The 26,110-nt window shown below is 36.6% G+C and overlaps 1 protein-coding gene across 4 annotated transcripts in view; it reads right to left on the bottom strand.

The window, feature by feature from the left end:
* CABCOCO1 (ciliary associated calcium binding coiled-coil 1) overlaps positions 1–26,110 on the bottom strand; it is a 103,567-nt gene that overhangs the window by 57,843 nt on the left and 19,614 nt on the right. For 2 of the 4 annotated variants that reach the window (XM_030798159.1, XM_030798158.1), the window contains 3 exons: positions 21,260–21,404; positions 16,831–16,903; positions 3,313–4,450 (listed from right to left, as the gene is read on the bottom strand). In XM_030798159.1, coding sequence (XP_030654019.1) covers positions 4,418–4,450; positions 16,831–16,903; positions 21,260–21,404 — 251 coding nt within the window. In that variant the 3' untranslated portion in view covers positions 3,313–4,417. Of the gene's footprint in view, positions 1–3,312; positions 4,451–16,830; positions 16,904–21,259; positions 21,405–26,110 lie in introns of those variants that run through there. The other 2 variants (XM_012497005.2, XM_030798157.1) reach the window with 1 other exon arrangement.

Raw genomic sequence — 26,110 nt, 5'->3', positions numbered from 1 at the left:
ATCCTTTATTCTTTTAGAGTGCATGTTTGGAAGGTAATAATTCAAACTATGTTCTATTTTGTTTGGGTTTTAACTGTTGAAACTTCTGTAGGTAATATCACATGCTGCTTAACTGAAAAATGATCTAAACAGTCTCTTTTCATTCATGGTTGTCTTTGATACTTTTAAGGATTAACTCAAGTCTTTGCGGAGGAAGCCTGGGACAGTAGTTAAGCTTGTGGACATTAGTCACAGATTTCACGTTTTAAAAATATGGTTGAAGAGGTATTCACCCTCTATGGTTGTTGTGAAGATTATGTGTGTGTAATATTTAAAGTGCTTAGTGCCTAGCATACAGTAAATGCTCAACTAACTCCACTTCCCTTTGCCCTACACGTTTGCCTAGTTAACATGTTATGCCTAGATCTCTTCACAAAGATAACTAACTCAGAGGAGCCTTCCTTGATCCACTGATTATAAGAAGCTCTCTAATATATCTCTTTAGAGTAACCTCTATTTTTTCCTTTACAGTACTTGGTATGTAATTATATGCCTGTGGGTTTACTAAATTAATGTCTGTTTCTCTTGCTAGGCTCTGAGCATTTTGAAACTGTGTTTGTTTTGCTAGCCAGTTTCACACGACAGCAGTAAAAGTAATATTTGTACAGGAACTTACTGACTGACAGAAAGTCTCCAGAGTACTGGGAATGCTGGTAGGCATACTGCATTTGTTCAATAAATACCTTGATAATCAGGTGGCAACAGACACTGACCTGGAAATGCATTTAGAAGACAATGATTTTCAACCCAGAATTGTTCCTGAGTAGAAAGTACTTGCTGAGCTTTAACTGTACAGCAGCTTTGATCATGTGAAATTAAAATGTATGCTTCTTCCTGTTCCAGAAGCCAGAGTACAGGGAGTCCAATGTCTGTCTGGCTCAGGTACCAGATAAGGTTTTAGAGTTATCAGTAGCAAGTCTTGCTCACAAAAGACTTAGCTTCAAACACTGAAGCACCTCTCTCCATAACTTTAGTCTCATTGTTAAGAAAATATTTTTCAAATGAATAAATTTTGTTTGCACAAGTCAAAAGAATTTGAAGTTTGCTTATACTATGAACAGATATTTATTAAGCACCTATTATGTACAATGGTTTGGGAGACAAGCCATTCATGGAGAACTGTTGTTCTTTTTTTTAACCAGAAATCCAAGGGGGCTTTTCTGAGACTGAAGAGCAATAACAGGGGGCTAGAGTGGGTTGTGCAAGAAGCAGCCACACACAGGGGAGGAGAAAATGAAAAAAAAAAAAGAAGCATTTTGGGGATGATTGAAATACGGGGCAAAAGAGAGAGATTTCAGCTGCTGTTATGAATGGGAAATGTATTAGTTATCTATTGCTATGTAACAAATTACCCCAAGCCTGGGCACTTAAAACAGCAAATATTTAGAAATACACAATTCTGTGGGTCAGGGATCTGAGCGCAGTTTAGCTACGTGGTACTTGCTCAGGGTCTTTCATGATATTTCACTCAAGCTGTGAATCAGGCCTGCGTTCATCTCAGGGATCAGTTAGAGGAGGATCTACTTCGAAGCTCACTCAGGCATCTGTAGGTGGGCCTCAGGCTCTGGCCTTGTGGAACTCTCCAGATGCTGCCAAGTGTCCTTAGAGCATAGCAACCAGCATCACCAGTGCAAGAGAGAGATCAAGAGAGGAACCGAGATAGAAGCCACAGGTTTTTTATAGCCTCATCTTAGAAGTGGTAGTTTGCCATTTCTGCCATATTGTATTCACTAGAAGAAAGGCACTAAGCCCAGCCCACTTTCAATGGGAAAGAAATTAAGTTCTAGAATATTTGGAAGAATTTGGGCATATATATACATATATTTTTAGACAGGGTTTCACTCTGTCACCCAGGCTGGAAGGCAATGGCACTATCTCAGCTCACTGCAACCTCTACCTCCCAAGTTCAAGCAATTCTCCTGACTCAGCCTCTTGAGTAGCTGGGATTGCAGGTGCCCGCCACCATGCCCACCTAATTTTTTTTTTGGATTTTTAATAGAGACGGGGGTTTCACCATGTTGGCCAGGCTGGTCTCGAACTACTGGCCTCAAGTGTTCTATCTGCCCACCTTGGCCTCCCAAAGTGCTGCGATTACAGGCGTGAGTCACTGTGCCTGACCTTTGCACATATTTTTAAAACCAACAGAAAATTTAGGAGACTATCCAGGTCTCTGTGTGATGCCCTACGTATCATCTTTGGGCTGAGCTTTCAAAGAAAGCTAAAGATACATAGAAAAGAGTCACCATTTCCTTCAAGCTCCTAGGAATCAACTGAGTGTAGTGGGCAGCAGGAGTTTATGTGCGTGCATATGTGTGTGTGTGCGTGTGTGTGTGTGTGTGTGTGACAGAGAGAGAGAGAGAGCGCGAGAGAGAGACAGAGAGAAAGAGAGAGAGAGAGAAAGTAGAGGCAGGCTTGAAGGCAGCCCAGCTAAAGTCAGATTACATATAAACTGATACCAAAAAGCACAGTGCTTAGTTCAAATCAGTGGTGGTCTACAGGAGGGAGGATTCAGCATCGTCTACAGAAGTCAGAAAAGTCTTCATAGAAAAAACATGAGTTGCTCCAGGTCATGAATATTAGTATGTTATATTTATTTAATGTATTTTGCTTATTACTGAGGAAAAGATCATTCAAGTCAGATTTCTGCTCTTTAAATGAAGCAAAATAACTGGGTTCATTTGTTAGCTTATATTATGTCTTTTTTTCCCGTCTAAAATACTTTATTTTTTATATGAAAGTCCCTCATTATTTAAGTTACTGTGTATTGAATAGGGACGGAAAAAATTCCTTGAATAATGGATGATCTACCTCTTTGGTGTTCCCGCTGTTTAGAGTGTGCGTGTATGTGTGTGTGTGTGTCTCCTCACAAGTCTTTGTACATTTACACGATACTGTATGTACCAGGCACACAAATCTTGAAATAAGGGAAAGTAGGTTGCGTCTCCCATCTAAATTCTTCTTAGTCCAAAGTCAGTGCTCTGGGAGCTATGAAACTCCATATTCATCAGTTAAACTTGCCACTTCTGCTGTGGTCACTAGTGATTCCGGCAAATAGAAGAAAAAGCAACTTCCCTCTACCACATCTCCCCTTATATTGTTTCCTTGATCGAGCACAGAACTATTTTGCCACAGAGAACTTTGTTGTTGTTTTTTTTTTTCCTGTTTTTTTTTTTTTTCTCCTCTTCACTCCTATAATGTCAGTGGTGCTGATGCAGCTGCATAATTTGCACAGAAAGTTTCTCAATTCTGTAGTCAGAATACCAATCAGGTGGCCTCTTTCTAAGCATGTTTATTCTTTCTTAATTGACTCTTCACTTGCGTGCTTTCATGCACAATGCGTATCTGCTTGTATATTCTCAGCCATCTGTCAAACACTCACCAAGCCTAAAGAGTGGCCTCATAAGCCAACTTGAACACTATGAAAACATTGGTATGTGGCCCAATACTATAGAACTGTGATCAAAATCTTCTTTTTTAAAAAAAGTGATCAATAAAAATATATAACCCTAGAGTCTTGGTTGACTTACATTGATTATATTTATTAACATGTAAGTCTGCATTCACAAGATAGAGCCAGCTATATATTTATGGTAAATGACCTTTTAGTTATAAACAACTGCATTTATCCACTCCAACTGTAAGCAATCCTACACGATTTCCAGCCCATAGAAAGGAATCCACTTTGCCATTCTATTAGTAATTGGTACCCAGAGTAAGACTGGCTGATCATAAATATTGGACTTTACTAATGAGAAGAACATTTGGAAGTATACCCATGGGAAGAATAGGACAAAATAGTTTAAATTGAAAGTCCTAAAAAATCCTAGAAAAATCTGGGTTTGATGGTCACATACTCATAGATCATCTAGTTTAATTTCCCTTCTAGTGCTTTAAACAACTTCAGAAAATATCATTCAACAAAAGCCATATTGCTAAACTTGAAATATATTCAATGAAGATGTAACCTATTACCTCTCAATTCATTCCATAAAACTTAAAGTGCTGCCTGTCTGCCAGGACCTGTGCTGAGAGTTGGTAGTATAAAACTGAGGAAGGCCTGAGCCTCTGCCCTCCCACATCTCATCCCTTCCATTTCTAGCTACTTCTATATTTAGAAAGTGATTGCATTTATTTAGTAAAAATCCTCCCTAGAAGATCCAACGATCTTTGGTTTGCCATCTGGGAGTTATGCAGACAAGACAAATCTCTTCTTTGTCTTGCTAGTCCTTTAGATTTGAAGACAGTTATATCCACTCTGAGTCTTTTCTTTTTCAGAGGCCTCTAGTCTTGGAAAATCCAGGTTATTTTCCTTTGAAAACATTTTGATTTGAAAATGTCCACTTTCAAATGTGGGTTGCTGAACCTGATACAGTTTACTTTAGGCAAGCATGTCTGGACATCCTAGAAAAGACTGAAAAGAACGCTGTAAGCCAGAAGTGTGGATTATTAATGGATTCTGTGGGTTTGTAATCATAGAATGGAAACATGATGGTTTTTCTTAGACTGCATTCATTCCCCCAAGTCCTGCCATCTATTGGCCAGATAGTATCATAAATAGCAGAGTAAATCCCCTTAGCTAAAGCCCTTGTTTTCTAGGTTGTATTGTTATCACCCTGGACATTTTTAATGACTTATATAACTCATGAATAATAACATACTCATCCTCAAGTAATAATTAAATCTTCATTTGCAATAGAACCTTTTGCTTTAGGGAAAAAGAACACTGCCTAATCACATAAACATGAAATGCATCTGTTCAAAATAAAACAGACATTTTTATAATGTTATGCATTTTTTAAAAGTTAAATAAGCAAGGAAAAAAGAAATAATGCTGAGTAAGGAAAATAAAAGGGAATGAGTAAAACTTTGGTAGTTTAAGCTGTTACTTTTTAAAAACGAGAACATGTATATATGCTATAATACATGCTGATTGCAAAAAATAATTTCAGAAAAATAATTTCATAAAGACAAGTATAAACGAAAGAGAAAGCAAAGATTATCTGGTATACCATTAACATCAAATGCTCTTCATCATTTTCTCGACAACCCAGGACTACTACTAACAATTTGATGTATGTCCTTCAGGACTCGTTCTCTCTCTCTGTGTGTATGTATATGTATACATATCCATACACAGATGTGGATGTAAAACTGTAAACTGCAGTCACAGTGGACACATTTAGTAGCTTGTTATCAAATAATTAACATAGTGTGAATAGCTTTCCATCGTAAGTACAACACTATATGAATACTCTTAATGATGATGGAATTATATAGAGGCACCGTAAGAATTTTAAACTTCCTTCTAATAACAGACATTTGGCTACTCCACTGTTTTTTTCCCATTATAATCAAATATATGCACCCATATTTCTGCCCATTGTCTGATTATCTACTTGGGACAAATCCAGTGAAGGACAATCCTTGGCTCAAAAGGTAAATACAAATAAAAAATTTGATATATCTTGCCAAACCACTCTCTGGAAAGTTTAACAATTTACATTCTTCCCAGCAGTATATGAGAATGCCATTCATCACATTCTCACAAGCCAATGGTTTCATTTTAATTTTCGAGAATTTGATTTTTGTTGAATCTACGTTGCTTTGAGTACTATAAATGGTGAAAATCTTTGCATAAGTTTATTGGCTATTTATATATTTTCTCTTGTAAATATGCTTTGCTAATTTTCCCATAGTGTGGTAACCTTTTCCTTATTGATTATATAGAATATTGAGACTATTATGCCTTTTCTCTCATTTATACTTGAAATTTTATTTTTAGAGTTTAATTTTTAAATTCGTTTATGATGTTTCCCTCCCTTAGAATAGAAATTTTAAAGTTTGATATAGTCAATAATATTAGTGGCCTCTGGTATCTTACAGTCTTGACAATAGTTAGCCATTTCCCAAGGTGGTCCATATAAGGCAGTTTCTCTATAACAGAAAACATGACTAATATAAACATGTGTTATTCTATTACCAGCTTTTTAATTTCCTGGTCATGGGCTTAATGATTAATAATTTAAGAGATTGATTTAGGTTTTTCAGTCTACACACCAAAATAATATTTTCCAGATATAACTTTGTGTAATTAATCAATAAAATAAAAATTTCCTCCTTTACATTAATTGATTTAGTAAACAATTATTGAACACTAGGTGAATGTATGTAACTCCTATACTCAGAAAAACAGGAGAAACAATAATGTCAGTTACCCAGATCTCACGGAATTATAGATAGTAATAGGTTGCTTGAGATATCACTTTATAATTAGAAGTCAATTTCTAGGACAGTGAATGCTGACAGTATTTTTGAACGAGACATTTAATGTTGGGGAAATAACAAGTAAAAGGTAATGTAAGAAAAAGCACTTTTCATTCCTTCCTTCTTCTCTCACTTTTTTTTTTTTTTCTGTAAGAAAAGTGTCTCTCAGACGAAGCTATGAGGGGATATTAGGCAAGGGTTGGTAGCGAAATGTTGGAGAACTTTTCAGGCAGTAAGAACAGCCTCATACTGCAAGGCAGAGGGAAATGAGAAAGCTGTAACTACGAAAAGGCCAACCTAGCTCAATCAGAGAACTGGTCACAGAGCAGCTGAGATTGATGCTCGTGGGCCAACAGATGGAAAGACTTGGGTGACAGACTCAAGAGTTGAGATGCCATGTGATCTGAGATGGAAATCATCTTTAAATTATGCTCCTGCCATTTATCAATTATTTTGCTGGAGACAGAGTCCTTGAATTTCTCTTAAAAGATTTATATTTAGAGAGGGATGATTATTTTTCTGTGCTTCGAAGAAAAAGGACTGGAGTGAACTTGATAAATTGTAATATCCAAGCATCAACCATTTTCTTTAAATGATAGATTCTAAAGTCAGTTAGTCACACATGCCAGGTAGAGCAGATAGAGTTATTTTAACACAACAATTTCTGATTGATTTTCTTTAGCAACACCCAATGTGAGTAGGTCAAACTACAAATTATGCCCTGTATGATTTTCCCTTCCAGCAGTTTGCTAATAGGATCATCCAACAAGAAAAAAGCCTTTTTCAAGATTAAAAACATCATCTGGATAAGTTTAGATTATTTTGATAGGTACATCTCAAGGGTAAACTGAAGAGAAAAAAAAGGTATCTTTATAGCTATGCTTCAGTTGCCTTCCTCCTTTCCAAAATATGATCTAATGTGCAATGCTGTTTTGGTCCTTTTTTTTCTTAAAAGGGTGATTGTTTACATAAGTCTCATATTTTGTTTATTCAGGACACTATAACTTTATAGTTTAAAGAAAGAAAATAAAACTTATGTTTTTATATGGTTATTTTCTGCCACAAAGCTAACAATGTTTAAGTATAGTGTCATTAACACCCACAATCTGTGTGAGTTTTGAAATAAGGAAGGAAAAAGTGTTTTATTTTGTGTTTGCTCTAGGAATAAGTGCTCAGAACATTAAATTATATACAGTTGACATTCACTGACTTTAGAGAGGTCCTACATTTATTGACCTTAAGTGGTATTATTTCGGGTTATGAAAGGCTGCCAAAATGTGACTCTAGTCAAGGTAACCACTTAGGCATATTTATGATTTTCTTTAAATATATTTCTAAGTATATCATATTTATTATAATCAGATTCTGCTACAGAACCGCTTTCAAAAACAGGGCCTCCACCAATGGCTGCACGATCTGTACAATCTACAACTCCATTAAACACATGGACTGCCATGTGAATGGTGCCCCTGGAGCTGTGCAATGAGGTTTATATGAAACTGTCCATGCTGCAAAATAAAATCTTGAAACAGATTGAGTGAGTTGGCTTAAATGGTTACAAATAAAGCTATATCTATCTATCTATCACATTTTGTAAGTTAGAGAAATTATTAAAGCAGACTTAATCTTATGTTTTTATATCCAAACACAAATGTGTATATATATGTGTGTGTGTGTTGAAATGCATATATAGGATATAACCTTTGAAAATACAAATGATCTAAGATTTGATGTGTTGCCACTTTGGTTAAATTAAGCTGAATAAATATTTTTACAATATGATAAATATGCATAATTCATGATAGAAATTTTATTTTCTTGGGGAAAATTTGGGATGTTTTAGCACCACACCAGATTTTTACTCTATAAATGACTTTTTAGTAAACCTAGTTTATATTGAAATTTTAAATATGGTAGCAACACACTAGTAAAGCACTTAATTTTATGGATTGAGAGTTCATGTATTTTTTCCTATGCAGCCTTTCATCTTGTAAAAACCCAGATGAAGTCACTCTGTCTATCAATATGTTAGTATATAAGCTTGTTTATATGCTGCACTTAATTTACAAAATGTGCCTTAGTATTATACTTCTCGGGAATGAACTAGGGAACAATTTTATTATTGTATAAAAATATGTGAAGACATTCACATTGTAAAAGACTAACATTAAATCTGAAATATACAGAATAAAATGTCCCTTTTCACATCCTATTCCATTCCTATTTCCACCCAATTACCCAAAAGTAAGCCATATTAATTGTTAGTATAAATTCTTTTGGTTTTTATACAATCACTTACATGCATATACATGTCTACATATTTTCATGTTTATTTGCTTTTAAAAATAAATGGGAACACTATTCATATTGTTCTACTTCTACACTTTTTAAATTAAGAATATATTTTAGAAATATTAACATAACCATACATAGGAATCTACTACATTCATTCTAAAGACTTGATAGTTTTTTATAGTGTGACTATACTTCATTTTATTTAAATGAATGTACACAAGAAGTATTTATTGAGTACTTCATTTAAATAAAGTATTTCCCTTCTGATTTACCTTCTGCAATTTTTAGCTGTAATAAACCATGCTTTGATGAATATTCAGGTATGAATAGCTTTATATAATATGAGTACATATGTCTACAGAGAAGATATTTAGGGAAGAAAGATATTCACATTCACAAAAACGTTATAGATTTTGCCAATCTGCTCTCCATGGTGGCTTTACAAATTTAACCTTGCCCTAACTAAATACAGCTATGTTTTCTTGCATCCTCATTAACAAGGTATTAATCCATCTTTTTACTATTAGCTAATCTTATATTTAAGAAATACATATTTTTTGCAGGTCCTTGATAACTATTAAGGTTGGATATCTTTATATCTGTTTATTGGTAAAGTATGTTATCTGTTCATATTCTTTGCCCATGTTTCCGTTGCTTTGTTTGCCTTTTCTTATTTTATCAAAGAAACTATTTGTGTATAAAATATTTTGGGGCTGGAATTGGTGGCTCACACCTGTAATCCCAGCACTTTAGGGGGCTGAAGCTGAAGGATCACTTGAGGCCAGGAATTCAAGATCAGCCTGGGCAACAAAGTGAGATCCCCATCTCAACCAAAAAATAAAAAAATAAAAAATTAGCCAGGTATGAGGGTGTGTGTCGTTAGTCCCAGCTACATGGGAGGTGGAGGTGGAAGGACCACTTGAGCCCAGGAGTTCAAAGCTGCAGTGAGCTATAATCACAAGACTGCATTCTGGCCTGAGCAACAGAATGAGACCCTATGTCTAAAATGATAAAAAAAATTTGACCTTCATATGTTAATTTGCAAATGTTTTCTCCCAGTGACTTAAAAAATTTTATTCACAGTATTTTTCATCACATCTTAAAAAAATGTATATGGCCAATTCCACATTAAAAATATTTTCCTTCATATTTTTCTTATATTTATTACTATAGTTTTGCATTTTAAATTTAGTACTTCAATTGATTTTATTGTTCCATCTTCCTCCGCTCTTAGCTTAGCATTATCATTTATTCAATGCTTCCCCCAAGGATATAATATGCATCCTTGACTTATTAAATATTTATAAGTGAGTACTTTCACTTTCCTCAAACAAGGGGAGGGGCTTAGAAAACTAACCCACTTACCTTGCTGTCAACTTATATGCTATTGTCATTGTGTATTTTAAACCTCACAAAACATTTTGTGTAACACATTTGATATTTATTTAGATTGATCGATCGATCTATCTATCCATCCATCCTAATCTGTCCCGTTTCACTTGCTCTTCCTTCCTTTCTATTTCTCTCACTTTCTGTTTGGAATCATTTTCTTTATGCCCAGAGAGCACCCGTTAGTACTTGCTTTAGTGTGTTTCTCTTCGTAATGAATGTTCTTATTTTTTTAATCTAAAAATCCCTCTATTAAAATCCTCATATTGTCTGTTCACATTCTTTGCCCATGTTTCTGTTGCCTTCTTTGCCTTTTTCTTATTTTATCACAGAAAGTGTTTTTTCTCGGAATGAAGTTCTAGATTGACAGTTATTTTCTTAGGACAATTTGAAATTACTTCATGGTCCTCTGGCTCTCATTATTACTGTTGAGAAGTTGGTTGTCAGTCTTATTGTTACTTCTTTGAAGGACACATGTCTTTTTTGTTTTCTATGGCTGGTTTTAAGATTGTCTTCATCTTTCATTTTTAGAAATTTTATTATAATATGCTTAGGTATGGATTTACATGTATTTGGGGTTCAAGTAATATGCTTTGGTGTAGATTTACATGTATTTGGGGTTCAAGTAAATCCTAAATCTATGTCTTAATGGTGTTGGTTAGTTCCGGAAAATTAACTCTTCACATGTGACTTCTATCTTCTCATTCTAGAATTTACTTTTGTACTCTCATTATGCCTTTTACTATATCCATACTCTCTCACCCAGTTTCTGTGTTTATCATGCTTTTGCATCCCCATGCTTTATTTTAGATTTTTTCTTTTGATTTATCTTCCACTTTACCAATTTTTCTCTTCAGCTATGGACTAACTTGTTTGTTTTGTTTGTTTTTTGTTTTTGGGTTTTTTTTTTATTATTATACTTTAGGTTTTAGGGTACATGTGCACAATGTGCAGGTTTGTTACATATGTATCCATGTGCCATGTTGTTTTGCTGCACCCATTAACTCGTCATTTAGCATTAGGTATATCTCCTAATGCTGTCCCTCCCCCCTCCCCCCACCCCACAACAGTCCCCGGAGTGTGATGTTCCCCTTCCTGTGTCCATGAGTTCTCATTGTTCAATTCCCACCTATGAGTGAGAACATGCAGTGTTTGGTTTTTTGTCCTTGCGATAGTTTACTGAGAATGATGTTTTCCAGTTTCATCCATGTCCCTACAAAGGACATGAACTCATCATTTTTTATGGCTGCATAGTACTCCATGGTGTATATGTGCCACATTTTCTTAATCCAGTCTATTGTTGTTGGACATTTGGGTTGGTTCCAACTCTTTGCTATTGTGAATAGTGCTGCAATAAACATATGTGTGCATGTGTCTTTATAGCAGCATGATTTATAGTCCTTTGGGTATATACCCAGTAATGGGATAGCTGAGTCAAATGGTATTTCTAGTTCTAGATCCCTGAGGAATCGCCACACTGACTTCCACAATGGTTGAACTAGTTTACAGTCCCACCAACAGTGTAAAAGTCTTCCTATTTCTCCACATCCTCTCCAGCACCTGTTGTTTCCTGACTTTTTAATGATGGCCATTCTAACTGGTGTGAGATGGTATCTCATTATGGTTTTGATTTGCATTTCTCTGATGGCCAGTGATGATGAGCATTTTTTCATGTGTTTTTTGGCTGCATAATTGTCTTCTTTTGAGAAGTGTCTGTCCATGTCCTTTGCCCACTTTTTGATGGGGTTGCTTGTTTTTTTCTTGTAAATTTGTTTGAGTTCATTGTAGATTCTGGATATTAGCCCTTTGTCAGATGAGTAGGGTGCAAAAATTTTCTCCCATTCTGTAGGTTGCCTGTTCACTCTGATGGTAGTTTCTTTTGCTGTGCAGAAGTTTTTTAGTTTAATTAGATCCCATTTGTCAATTCTGGCTTTTGTTGCTATTGCTTTTGGTGTTTTAGACATGAAGTCCTTGCCCACACCTATGTCCTGAATGGTATTGCCTAGGTTTTCTTATAGGGCTTTAATGGTTTTAGGTCTAATATTTAAGTCTTTAATCCATCTCGAATTAATTTTTGTATAAGGTGTAAGGAAGGGATCCAGTTTCAGCTTTCTACATATGGCTAGCCAGTTTTCCCAGCACCATTTATTAAATGGGGAATCCTTTCCCCATTTCTTGTTTTTGTCAGGTTTGTCAAAGATCTAAAACTTGTTAAACACATCCATTTGGTTTTTAATTTTTATTGCATTTTTCTATTACAGAACATCCATTTTATATTGTAATCATTTTTTATCTGCTAAAATTTATATATTTTATATTTTTTTATTTCTTAAGGATAATTATTTTCAAGTACATGACTAATTACTCCATCATCTGGAGCACTTGTGGTCTATTTTTGTTTTCTGTGTGATTTTTATTATGTGACAAACATTGGTTATGAAAAACTGTTGATACAATCTGGAGTGTAGCATGATTTTATTTTACAGAGAAAGTTAACAACACTATATACAGCTAACCTAAATCCACCAGAAATGGAGAACATTTGGAATTGAAGTTCAGTCCATGGTAGCTAGGGCTGATCTCCTAAAATGTGGTCTTGTGCAGACCCAACATGCTACTTGTAAAATTTGCTATATTCTCTTCCCCCTCCAATTGTTGTTCTCCTAGCTCCACATGTCTACCAAAGCTTCACTTCTCAGCTTTTAAGTCTCTTAGCCACCTTTTCCAAACTTGTAGATGCCTATAGGTAGAAAGCATTTCTGAATGTCAGGCTTATAATCTTTTTTAAGCTTTGCTAGCTGAGCTTTCAAACATTTAAGTCTTAAAAAAATCTTGTCCAATTTTTCTAGTTGTTCTCAGTGGAAGTGTTGACCAAATTATAGTTTGCCATTATGGAATATGTCTTCCATTATGGGAAATGAATCTGTTAATAAATTGGATTCATTTTTAAGTTTGGTATAAGGCAAAAATCTAATTTCTTTTTAACAAACACATAGCCAATTATCCCAAGTAATTTTAGATGCCAATTTACTAAATATTTGTATATGCCACATACTAAAAATCCACGTATGCACAGGTTTATTTCTAAATTTCATATTTAAGAAAAATGAACAATAATAATTAAGTATTGAAAAGAACTATGGGAAGGTATTGCCATACTAGATAACAAGACAGTTGATAAAAGTTGTGGCCTCTTCCTCCATCTTCCAGGCCAACAGTGTGACATCTTCACATCTCCCTTTTTCTGACTCTGATCCTCCTGCCTTCCTCTTTCTCTTACATGGAGATTACATTGATCCCACTTCAGTAATCTAGAATAATCGCTCCATCTCAAATTCATTAACTTAATCAAATCTGCGAAGTCCCTTTTACCATGTAAAGTAATACACTAACAAGTTCCAGGAATTAGTAACAGTCATCATCAACTATGTGGCCAATTTTCACATGCCCCAATTATCTCAGAACTGTTTTGTGTTTGTGGTTTGGTTTGTCTATCTGTCTGTCTGAAGTAGGATCCAAATAAGATACGTACACTGAATTCGATTCAGTCATTTTTTAATCTATAGGTTCACTGTTTTTTTTATTTCTTTGTAATTTATTTCTTGAATATTCCATGTCTTCTGTCCTATAGAATCTCCTATACCCTGGTTTGCTAATTGCCTTTTTGTGATATCCTTAAAATATTCCTTTATCTTCCATATTTCCAGTAAATGAGAAGTTAGTGTTAGAAGACTGACCAAAAGACTAGCCAGTTCAAATTGCAAGAGCAATTTATATGGGGTTTTGTATAATTTTATTAAAAAGCAGTGATGTCCGGTTTTCTTTTTGTGATGTCAGGAGCCACTCATCATCATTGCCTAGATCTATTATTTTATTAAAGGTTGACAAATGGTGATATTCTATTTCATCATTCTTTTCTCACTTATGAAATGGACACTTCTGTGATTAGAGGGGATTTATGTTTTTTTTCTCATCTATCCACAATTAAAGAAACTAAATTTCATCAGTGTTATCTAACTTGAATGTTTGCCTAAGAGTTAAATTTCAAATATTCATGTGTTTGTCTTGTGGCCATTATTTGGTCCCAGAGCCCTGAGATCAGCATGAATAATCACATTACTGGGGCAGGCCCCTACCTCCTCCATGAAAGGTTGTTAATTAAAAAACAGGTATTTGTACCAAGGGTTAGCAAACACTTCTAAAATGTCATAAAATACTTTCACTAATCCTTTAAAATGCCATGAGTGGCCTAATTCTTGAAGACCCAATATCATTCTCTTAAAGATTTTTTTTATTGCTCTGGTCAGCTTGGGGAAAATACAAATGACAATGGAAAATAAAGCAGCCAAGCCTGTCTACTTTCTCCACTTTATCTTTCCATAGCATAAATGTCACCTAAATATATCCTTACAATATAGAAGAAAGGCATGATTGTGTAATTAACAAAGGAAAAGGGAGTTCTTTCTGAAATTTTTTCTTGAGCACTCTAAATATCTACTTATGCTGTTATTGAAGCCACTATCATTTTCCCAAAGTTTTGCTTGAATAGATGAGATAGGATTATATTCCAAACTGATAATTTTTGCAAGGGCTGTCACACGATATGATGTAATTCTGAAATGGAAACATTTTTCAGTGAAACTTTGTCAAGTGACACCTAATTTAAGCTACAGTATGAGGAGACTGCAAAGAAGTAATTTTTATGAAAGTCAGAAGCAAAAAGTTTCCTTGTTTTCTGGCAATTCACTTTAGTGAACTAAAGCCTAGCATTAGAACAAATACCCAAATGAAGAGTGAGTAACGGTGACTGAGGTGTTTATGAAGCAAGTAATTTATAAATTCCAGAATAACAATACCCAGGAAGTCAGAATAGCTGGCATGTTCCATGTGGTTCTTAATATCAGGAAAATTACAAAGATAATGTGAATATCCTGTTACTCACTGTTTATTTCTGATTATGGCCACTTCTGTCCCTGGTACTTCTAGGAGGCAACAAAGCCCCTTAAAGTAATTGTGGACCTACGGAAGCACTATTTTTTAATGGCATCTTTAGTCTTCTTAAAATGATTTCCTGGAATCTACAAGGAACTTAAACAAATTTACAAGAAAAGAACAAGCAACCCCATCAAAAAGTGGGCGAAGGATATGAACAGACACTTCTCAAAAGAAGACATTTATGTGGCCAACAAACATATGAAAAGAAGCTCATCATCACTGGTCATTAGAGGAATGCAAATCAAAACCACAATGAGATACAATCTCACACTAGTTAAAATGGTGATCATTAAAAAGTCAGGAAACAACAGATGCTGGAGAGGATGTGGAGAAATAGGAACGCTTTTACATTGTTGGTGGGAGTGTAAATTAGTTCAACCATTGTGGAAGACAGTGTAGCGATTCCTCAAGGATCTAGAACCAGAAATACTATTTGACCCAGCAATCCCATTTCTGGGTATATACCCAAAGGATTATAAATCACTCTACTATAAAGACACATGCACACATATGTTTATTGCAGCAGTATTCACAATAGCAAAGACTTGAAACCAACCCAAATGCCCATCAATGACAGACTGGATAAAGAAAATGTGGCACATATACACCATAGAATATTATGCAGGCGTAAAAAGGGATGAGTTCATGTCCTTTGCAGGGATATGGATGAAGCTGGAAACCATCATTCTCAGCAAACTAACACAGGAACAGAAAACTGAACACCGCATGTTCTCACTCATAAGTGGGAGGTGAACAATGAGAACACATGGACACAGGGAGGGGAACATCACACACTGGGGCCTGTCGGGGAGTGGGGGGCAAGGGGAGGGATAGTATTAGGAGAAATACCTAATGTAGGTGATGGGTTGATGGGTGCAGCAAACCACCATGGCATGTGTATACCTATGTAACAAACCTGCACGTTCTGCACATATATCCCGGATATTAAAGTATAATAAAAAATAAAATAAAACAAAATAAAGTAAAAACATGTTTTCCTACTCAGAATTCATTTCTAGGAATTACAAATATGTGATTATAAGCAAGTCTGTTTGAAAGTGTCTCCAGATAGACCTTACATTGTAGAACTGCTGTCCTATGCACTGAATTGTTTATGTAGTATTAATTGAGGGGTTACTGTATCCTACATTATACTATATGCTGTAGTAGAAAAGCAGCAGATATCCTTGTCTTCAAGAAAATTACTGTTGAGTTGTACTGACTATATCAACCCACAGGAAACAATTAGGAAACCATATAACACAGTGAATACTGATATGCTTATTGGTGCAACAGTAGCCCAAATTCAGCAATAAGAGATCAGTTGGCACACAATAATAGGATTGATTAGAGAGTTTGTCTAAAACTTTTGTTTGAGATTATGATGCAATTAAGGTAGGTTTGATCCACTGAGGAAGTGGGATTTAAATTAGATCTTAAACAATGAGTAGAATGAAAAAAAATGTGAAATTAGAAGGGATTTCACTGAGTTAAGTTATCATTACATTTACTTTATATAATTATTATTTCTTTGCAAATTACTAGTTGGTTTTTTCTGATTTTATTTGTATGAAGACATATGTACCTTATCCAATTGAACTTTGTCAAATAATCCATAAATACACAAAGTATAAATGATTAACAATGCTTTTAATGCCAAAAGATAGCTTATTTTCCTGATCCAAAGATCACTTTATATAATTATTCTTTTTGCAAACTACGAGTTGATTATATTAACACTTGAATAATCTTGACAAGAAGTTGCTTTAAGCAGTTAAAGATCCAGATGCTGATCAGCATGCATTAAGTGATTCTGCTTAATTGGTTCCATCTAGAAAAATTACTTACCTCAGTTCCTATCACAATTTCTTCCCTGGCAGAGTAGAACATAAACTCATATAGCTTGTAGTGTTGAAATAAGCTGAAATATAAAATAAATGTGCACTCTGATAAGTTGATTTCAGGAAAAAAAACACAATATGTAAAGACATTTATTAAAGAAACTTCATATTGACCAAGCTAATGCTATCAAACACTAAAATAGACTTAGCATCCTCCTTTATTGCAAAAGAAATTGTCCAGAAATGCTAAGAAATTAAGAGTTTTATTCTTTAAGGAAATGACAATATAACACAGTACCTAGAATAATATCAGTAAATCCATCTGCAATGAGTGGGTAAGTTAGGAATAAGGGAGAAATTAGATGGCATCTTGACTTTTCCTAGCTTAAAAGCAAATAATTCACCATTCCTAAATAACATGAAACTTTACATTATTTGCTGTTTTGCGGCAAACAGGAGTCAATTTCCTCTGGTACAAATGGCACTGAATTATATAATCTATCTCTATATCAATTACTTCTCACATTCTCAAACTGTTTCAAGATTAAATTAATCTATAATAATACCTGAAAAATGGTGCATGAACTAAAATCCATTGAGAAAATGTCTGAGTTTTCTGCAGAATATTTGGTCACACATGAAAGGGAAAAATTAATTTAAGAAAGATCATTTCTTCAGTTCTTACCCTAAAGACTAGGTGGTCAGCATACCAAAACTATAAAGAACCAAAGGATAGGAGGTCCTTAAAACAAGTATTCTAGTAAGTTTAAGGAGCAATGCATTATTAAGAGTTAAAAATTTACTGAAGGGCTGACTTCTAATATCCTGTTTGTGATAATATTTGAATTTTTCTAGTTCTCTTCCTGCTGGTTGAGAAAATTAATAGACTCATAATACAGCAAAATGCCCAAGAACAAAAAATTGTCTTAGTGGTTTCTCTTTCACTCTGGTGCCTTTTGCTATTTAAGGAAATTGATTTTAATATAACTGAGAAATTAACATTTGCAAAATGTAGCTACAGAGCATGTATAATAATGGCTTCTCTTGGATGTTGTAATGGATCAAAGTTTCAATTCATTTGAAATCAATGAAGAAATCCTAAGGCAGCTGAGTCTCTCTGAGTTATATTAGCAGTTGATCTCACTACTAACACAATCTATTAAAAAGTGATGGGTGTGCAGAGTCTGTCATGGTATTTTGGGGGAAAAAAACCTCTTGTACATTCAAATTACTCATCAACATTCAGAAATGTAACTTAGCTTTTGACATTACTTTGATTTGTTGGCTAGAAAAATACATCAAGATTAGTGTAGTTTGACAATTCAATGACGCAAAATAAATTCAAACTCTCCCTAACTTACACTGGTTACCTAGAGAAAGCCTTAAGATCAAAAATATTAGACTGACAATAACTGATTTTAAGTAGAAAAATTAAAGACTATAGAGTATTTTGGAAACAGCTTGGCTTCCTCTCAGTGAACCAGCATAAAATTTCCCTTTCTCCATCTTGTGTCACACAAAGAACTTAGTTCATAGATCTTCTTTCCTGAAATTTCATAATCTTTCAGCCTTATTCTTTTCGTTGCACATAGGAATTAGGTTGTCCCATGCCAAGAGGGAAATTCGCTTCTTAACACTGAAAATAAAATGCATGATTTGGATGTGGTGGTCAAAGCTGCAGGCTTGGGGGCAAGGCCAGGACTAGGGCCTTGTCCAGCTTTACCAGGAGCAATTAGGTGGTGCTGCATGGGAACAAAGTGACACTTCAGCTGCGATAATGCATTTTCTTCCGCTGCTGACTGTCTCAACTTCCTAGATTACTTTGTCAAACATTTAGTTTTAGTCCTAAATTGAAGAGAGATGAAGTGAAAATAATTCAAGATGTCTGGCTCGATGCCTGGAAGTGCAATACCCTGTGGGTTACAGAGGGGCAGGGTTGATTTTCTTATTTTGGGTATATGCCTCTTATATTGAGTGTACACCTGAGATTACTATCACCTAATTCCCAAAAATAGGTAGACTCCACAATGACAGACGTGTATTTGGGCCATATATATGTAAATGATGTTTTATACTAAAAAGCTGCAGAAGTATTTATATTTGTATACATGATACAATACACTGTAAAAATGTACAGCTAGGTTTGCCAGTACTTACAGTCATGTGGGGGAGGAAATTTGGTATTAGTTTTTTTCAAATCACAGACACATGACAGAGTGTGTTAAGGGCATCAGATGAAATTTCCATTTTATTGTCATTTAAGTTTCATGTGGTATGGGTCATATTCTAAAAACTGCTCTCCCTAAATTGACTAGGGCTTTTAGTGGCTGGGTAAACTTAATATTGGGTTAAATTCAAACACTTATACTTTTGATAACTGGGTTACCTTCATATTTATAAAACTGCTTTGTAGTCACCAAAACGAAAAATATTATATGATTTCATTGTCATTAAACTGTTTTTTTTCCTTCAACTTTTAACTTTGAGGGTACATGTGCAGGATGTGTAGGTTTAAACTGGTGTCATGGTGGTTTGCTGCAGAGATAAACCTATCATTTGGGTATTAAGCCCAGCATCTATTAGCTATTCTTCTTGATGCTGCCCTTCCTCCCAGTCCCCCTAAACTTTCATTTGTGGACCTTTGAGGGGTTCTGAGCAGGTGTTGTAGAAAAGCCTATTTTCTTTTATACAACTGCAGAATCAATTCCAGATATTCTACTAACTGATATTTTATAGTTCTGTAATAGGGGTATTTAAATTGCATAATTTCTTTGAAATAACAATATGAAGACTTAACAGCATCAACAAGTGCTGTGATTTACTTTGACTAATTTCTTAAATACTACTTTTTGTTTTATTTTTAGTGAAGTAATAATATTAGGGATTTATAATATGTGAAATTACTCTGGTTAGGATCTAAAGGTGACTAACATGGACATCCCCTCTTAACTTGTTTTCTGAAGGACAATGTCAAGAAACATGTAGATGAACATTTGCCCAGAGAGATGAGATGAAGGGGAAAAGAGCTGCCATCCTTCCCCTTCCAGAAGGGATCATTACGGCACCTGCATGGGTTTTGTGGCCCTGGTTAACTATCAGTCCCTGTGCCCATTAGAAATCTCCTGGGCTTACAGCTCAGTTGTAAAAATGTGTTCTGCAAGTGAAACTGGGACTGTTCAAATAGAGAAGGAAAATAAGGACGCTAATACAATGTGCAAAGTAGAATTCCTCTTGCCCAGCGATTCTCAAACCCTGATGGGTAGAAAGACCTTGAGGAATAGGCTCTCTTCCAATTCTGGACTACCATCGTCTCCCCCAACGCAAGGACCTTGCCTTACTTTAATTGATATGAAAACTACTCTGGCTTTTATTGAGAGATACCCATTAGGAGCTATGTTTTAATATTAAGAAACCACATTATATTAAATGCTATTACGTAAAAACCATATTATATCATATGACATTATTAATTCATGCCACAAACCAATATATAAACTTTATCATATTAAACACACTAGTATTTAAAAAGCTTTCTAGATTTCAGCTAGAATCCTTGCCAAGCAAATCATGAGCATATCTAGGATATCAATCAGCACTCTTATTTTAGAATTTTAAATTTTAAAGTTGAAAAGCACTGGAGTATATAGTATAAGAGGAACAAAAATATTATGCAGAAGCTTTCAGCTTGACAAAAGATTTTAACCTACTCTTGTTTGAATATTTGCAAACTCTAAAAATGTCCCTTTAGAGAGATGCATGACTCTACTGCAGACCTTTGACAGATCATATAAAAAGACAAATTTCTTAGTTCAACAATGAAGAATCACTGTAATAAAAATACTTTCCTTCCACACACCATCATTTTCTAAGCAGTAAGAAAGACTTAATGAGTTTAATTGGTCAATACTACAAGATATTTCAGGGGATGTAATAAATTTGAGGAAGTATATTCATAAATCTCTTCAATTTCTAATATAAAGCATTCAAAATAAATATTTAAATAGCAATGAATGTTGCTCTTCGAAATGTAGAATTAGATAGTTGGATAGATCAACTACCTAAAATATAGAGTCTACTGTAATTGCAGCTGACTAATGTGAATCATCCTATTAATAAATATTAATTAAAGATGCAAAGAAAAATAAAATTCTTAATTTATTTTAATTCTAGATAAAATTATATTTATCAAACGCAAACCTTTTTTTTGGGAATGCAAAGTTAGCCAAACTGTTCACTGTTCTGACTTTTAGTTATTAGGTGAAAGATTTGAACACCTAATTTAAAGAAGATTTAAGTACCTAATTATTGGTTGGGCTAATTATGGCATAAATTCTGTAAATATCTGAATTTGCAAAAAACTGAATTACTTTTTACTTAACAGACATTTTCCAGAAGATGTGAAATGAAAAATAAATGTTACTGAAAATAATCCATACCTGATTTTTAAGTAATCAATGATAGCATTGGCTTGTTTTACATCAAAGATATTCCAGTCCTCACTTTTTTGCGAATGTGTTGGTCCTATTTCAGCCATAACTTCTCCAAGCCATTTAATGCTTTCCTCTAAGGACATATGTAGTGCTGAAATAAAATCAAGAGAAATCTTAAGTATTATTTTGATAGATGTTTTCAGAATAAGATAATCCGAGATGTTTTTAATGTGCCAAAATTTACTTTGTTAAGTATTTGTGAGGATAAAGGTAAAACTCTTGTTTCTTCCTAATAAATTAATACATGTTACACAAAAGAATAGCAGCTAGCTGGGCACGGTGGCTCAAGCCTGTAATCCCAGCACTTTGGGAGGCCAAGGTGGGTGGATCACTTGAGCCCATGAGTTAGAGACCAGCCAAGGCAACATGGCGAAACCCTGTCTCTACAAAAAAATCCAAAAATTAGCCAGGCATGGTGGCACATGCCTGTGGTCCCAGCTACTTTGGGGGCTGAGTTGGGAGGATGGCTTGAGCCTGGGAGACAGAGGTTGCAGTGAACTGGGATGGTGCCACTGCACTCCAGCCTGGGTGACACAGTGAAACTCTGTCTCAGGAATAGCAGCTGACCCCGCCCCAATATTTGTAAATTACGATAACGCTACACAATTGTCTGCAGAGTTTGTGTTTCCATTTTAGGATGAAAAAAAGAAAAAAAATTCAAAATGTACTTTAAAATCTTTCTTTAAAATGAAAAGGGTTTGTTTTTTCTTTTTTCTACAATCTTAGAATAAAAACATGAAAACTGCAAAAAGAGATGTTTGACAGCTGGTGAGGAATGGAAGACTTACATGGGAGGTTCAGTTACTAGACAGCAGACCCGAACTCAGAGCTGAAAATGTAAATGAACGGAGTCAATCCACACTGGGCTTTAGCCAATTGTCTCCATGTGTAAATCTGGGTCCGAAGATTTTCAATGGAAGTCAGAAATATGGATTTTTATGTAAAACAACGTTTTTTTTTTTTTTCTTTTCCACAGCCACAGACTTATAACTCATGTAAGCTGTTTCTCAAATATCTGCCCAGTGGTGCTGGTGAGGGCCCGATGAAAATGCACAAAGAGTGACACAACCTGGCCACCACTACCAGAAGTAAACAGCTCAGTGATTCTCGTCTATTCTCTCACAGCTACACACCAACGAAAATAAACACCCGAAACTGTCTTCTGTGGCCAGTTGAAAAAGAAAACAGTTGAAAACTGTCAACTGTATCCAGTTGAAAAAGAACACCTTAGACTTAACTTTTAAAATGTCTGTAATAAAAATATAAACTTCCATTTTCTTTTCTCGTTTGGTTCCGTTATGCTCAGTGCTACTTGTGACAGATAAAATATTATTTACAACCCACACACACACTATCCATGCTTCCCCTGGAAGATGGAGTCAGGTAAGTGGACTGGCCAGAGTGTCCTATGTTTGCGGAAAAGCGATGGGTGTATGGACATAAAACCGAGGATGCTGGAGATGGAGAGTAGCAAGATACTAAAGCCAGGCTGGACTGGCCGCTTAGGGGAGGTGAATGTCAGTGGGGGGCCTGAATGTGGGATCTGGGGGAATTGTGCTGCTCAATGTGGACCCCACCAACCAAATCTCTGTCTCTCTCTGAAACCATCAGTCAACATTACACTTGTTGTAAAGGAGTTGATTTGGAAGGGAGTGGGTGGAGATTAAAAAAAGTTACGAGAACATAGGCTGATTGCTGGACCGGGTATTTCTGGATTACACAGCTACTCTTTCCCACTGGGGTGTAAGTGCTCTACCCTAAATACCAAAATTACTAATAAGGTGAAAGTAAAGTAATTTAAAATGTTAGGAAGACACTATAAACACTAACTTGTAATTTGTTTAGTATACCTTCTTATCTACTTATAGGAGTTAGAAAGAAGCATAAAACTATATAAAACAATTAAAATCTGGTTTAATGAATTACGATTGGTTCATTTCCCATTGCCTCCCTCCAGATCATCTTTTATATATGTCAGATACCCTGAATTATTTCTGGATAACTAGGTTTTCCTATATCATTCTGAGTGGAATTCAATTATTATTGTACATTTCTCTCTCCATGATAAACTTCTTTTGATAATAGTGGAAGTGGCTTCAGAAACGAAAAATCTGTTGGATAAAAGCAATTCATAAATGAATGGAAAATCTGAATCATTTTATTAATAAAATGATATTAATTAGAGATGCAGAGGAAAGAGAAATTCTTAGATAATTGATTACAATTCTAGATGAAATTATACTTATCAAACAAAAATACATTTATATGACTATTTCCTTCTGAAAATAGTTGAATCTTTAAAACTGTTTTTCTATATCTAATGTCTTTCTGTAGATAATTGCTTTAAAAATTAGGGAAGTTACAATTTCATTTATCTAACTGAAATACTTGCTCTTTTAAAAATCACATTTAGTGATGTGATTAAAATCTAAAAGATTAAGCCACTCAAATAGTAAAAGCTTCTAGAAATAAAACGTATTCTTGAAAATTTAGAATAATGGAAGAACATACTAGACTTATAAATGTAGGATGATACCTCATAACTGACCTTTACTATTAGTAGTTAGGTGACCTGAGTCTCTTTTTATTTATTTATTTCTGGAGACAGCATCTTGCTGTGTTGCCCAGGCTGGAATGCAGTGATGCAGTCACGGGTGACTGCAGCCTCAGCCTCCTGGGCTCAAGCGGTTCTCCAACTTCAGCATCCCAAGTAGCTGAGACCACAGATGTGGGCCACCATACCTGGTTAATTTTTCGATTTTTTTTTAGATGTGGGGTTTCTCCATGCTGCCCAGGCTGGTCTTGGACTCCTGGCCTCAAATGCTCCTCTTGCCTTGGCCTCCTAAAGTGCTAGTGAGAGGTGACAGCATGCTGGCAGTCCTCACAGCCCTCACTCGCTCTCGGCACCTCCTCTGCCTGGGCTCCCACTTTGGCGGCACTTGACGAGCCCTTCAGCCCACCGCTGCACTGTGGGAGCTCCTTTCTGGGCTGGCCAAGGCGGGAGCCGGCTCCCTCAGCTTGCAGGCAGGTGTGGATGGAGAGGCGCGAGCGGGAACCGGGGCTGCGCGCCACGCTTGCGGGCCAGCTGGAGTTCCGGGTGGGCGTGGGCTTGGCGGGCCCCCAACTCGGAGCAGCCAGCCGGCCCTGCCAGCCCTGGGCAATGAGGGGCTTAGCACCCAGGCCAGCGGCTGTGGAGGGTGTACTGGGTTCCCCAGCAGTGCTGACCTACCGGCACTGTGTTCCATTTCTCACCGGACCTTAGCTGCCTTCCCGCGCGGCAGGGCTCGCGACCTGCAGCCTGCCATGCCTGAGCCTCCCACACCCTCCATGGGCTCCTGTGCAGCCGGAGCCTCCCCAACGAGCACCACCCCCAGCTCCACGGCGCCCAGTCCCATCGACCACCCAAGGGCTGAGGAGTGCGAGTGCACGGTGCAGGACTGGCAGGCAGCTCCACCTGCAGCCTCAGTGCAGGATCCACTGGGTGAAGCCAGCTGGGCTCCTGAGTCTGGTGGAGATGTGGAGAACCTTTATATCTAGCTCAGGGATTGTGAATACACCAATCAGCACCCTGTGTCTAGCTCAGGGTCTGTGAATGCACCAATCAACACTCTGTGTCTAGCTGCTCTGGTGGGGCCTTGAAGAACCTTTGTGTGGATATTCTGTATCTAACTGATCTAATGGGGACGTGGAGAACTTTTATGTCTAGCTCAGGGATGGTAAACGCACCAATTAGCGCCCTGTCAGAACAGACCACTCAGCTCTACCAATCAGCAGGACGTGGGTGGGGCCAGATAAGAGAATAAAAGCAGGCTGCCCGAGTCAGCAGTGGCAATCCCCTCGGGTCCCCTTCCACACTGTGGCAGCTTTGTTCTTTTGCACTTTGCAGTAAATCTTGCTACTGCTCACTCTTTGGGTCCACACTGCTTTTTATGAGCTGTAACACTCACTGTGAAGGTCTGCAGCTTCACTCCTGAAGCCAGCGAGACCACGAGCCCACCAGGAGGAACGAACAACTCCAGACGCGCCGCCTTAAGAACTGTAACACTCACCGCGAAGGCCCGCAGCTTCACTCCTGAGCCAGCGAGACCACGAACCCACCAGAAGGAAGAAACTCCGAACACATCCGAACATCAGAAGGAACAAACTCCAGACGCGCCACCTTAAGAGCGGTAACACTCACCTCGAGGGTGCGCGGCACCACCTTAAGAGCTGTAACACTCACCCCTGAGGGTCCGCAGCTTCGTTTCTTGAAGTCAGTGAGACCAAGAACCCACCAATTCCGGACACACTGGGATTACAGGTATGAGCCACTAAACCTGGCCTCATTTCCTTTCTATGTAAAATGAGAATACTGTGGTACCTATTTTCAAAATTGTAGTGCTGTTGGGAGGATTAAATAAGGAATTCATGGCTGGGCCCAGTGGCTAAGGCCTGTAATCCTAGCACTTTGGGAAGCTGAGGCTGGCAGATCACCTGAGCTCAGGAGTTCGAGACCAGCCAGGCCAACATGGTGAAAGCCCGTCTGTACTAAAAATACAAAAATTAGCTGGGTGTGGTAGCGCGTGCCTATAGTCCCAGCTACTCGGGAGGCCAAGGCAGGAGAATTGCTTGAACCAAGGAGGCGGAGGTTGCCGTGAGCAAAGATCACACCACTGCACTCCAGCCTGGCTAAGCGGCAGAATGACAATCCCTCTTAAAAAAAAAAAAAAAAAAAAAAAAAAATTCATGTGGAACTAACTCCTAGTACTATTACATGTGTACAGTGCTTTCCAGATTTAGCCCAAAGCCGGCACATTT

Source organism: Nomascus leucogenys, chromosome 18 (genome assembly GCF_006542625.1).
Source record: "Nomascus leucogenys isolate Asia chromosome 18, Asia_NLE_v1, whole genome shotgun sequence".
Classification (NCBI taxonomy): domain Eukaryota; kingdom Metazoa; phylum Chordata; class Mammalia; order Primates; family Hylobatidae; genus Nomascus; species Nomascus leucogenys.
Note: the sequence above shows the minus strand (reverse complement) of the source record. Positions and strands in the feature narration are given on the sequence as shown.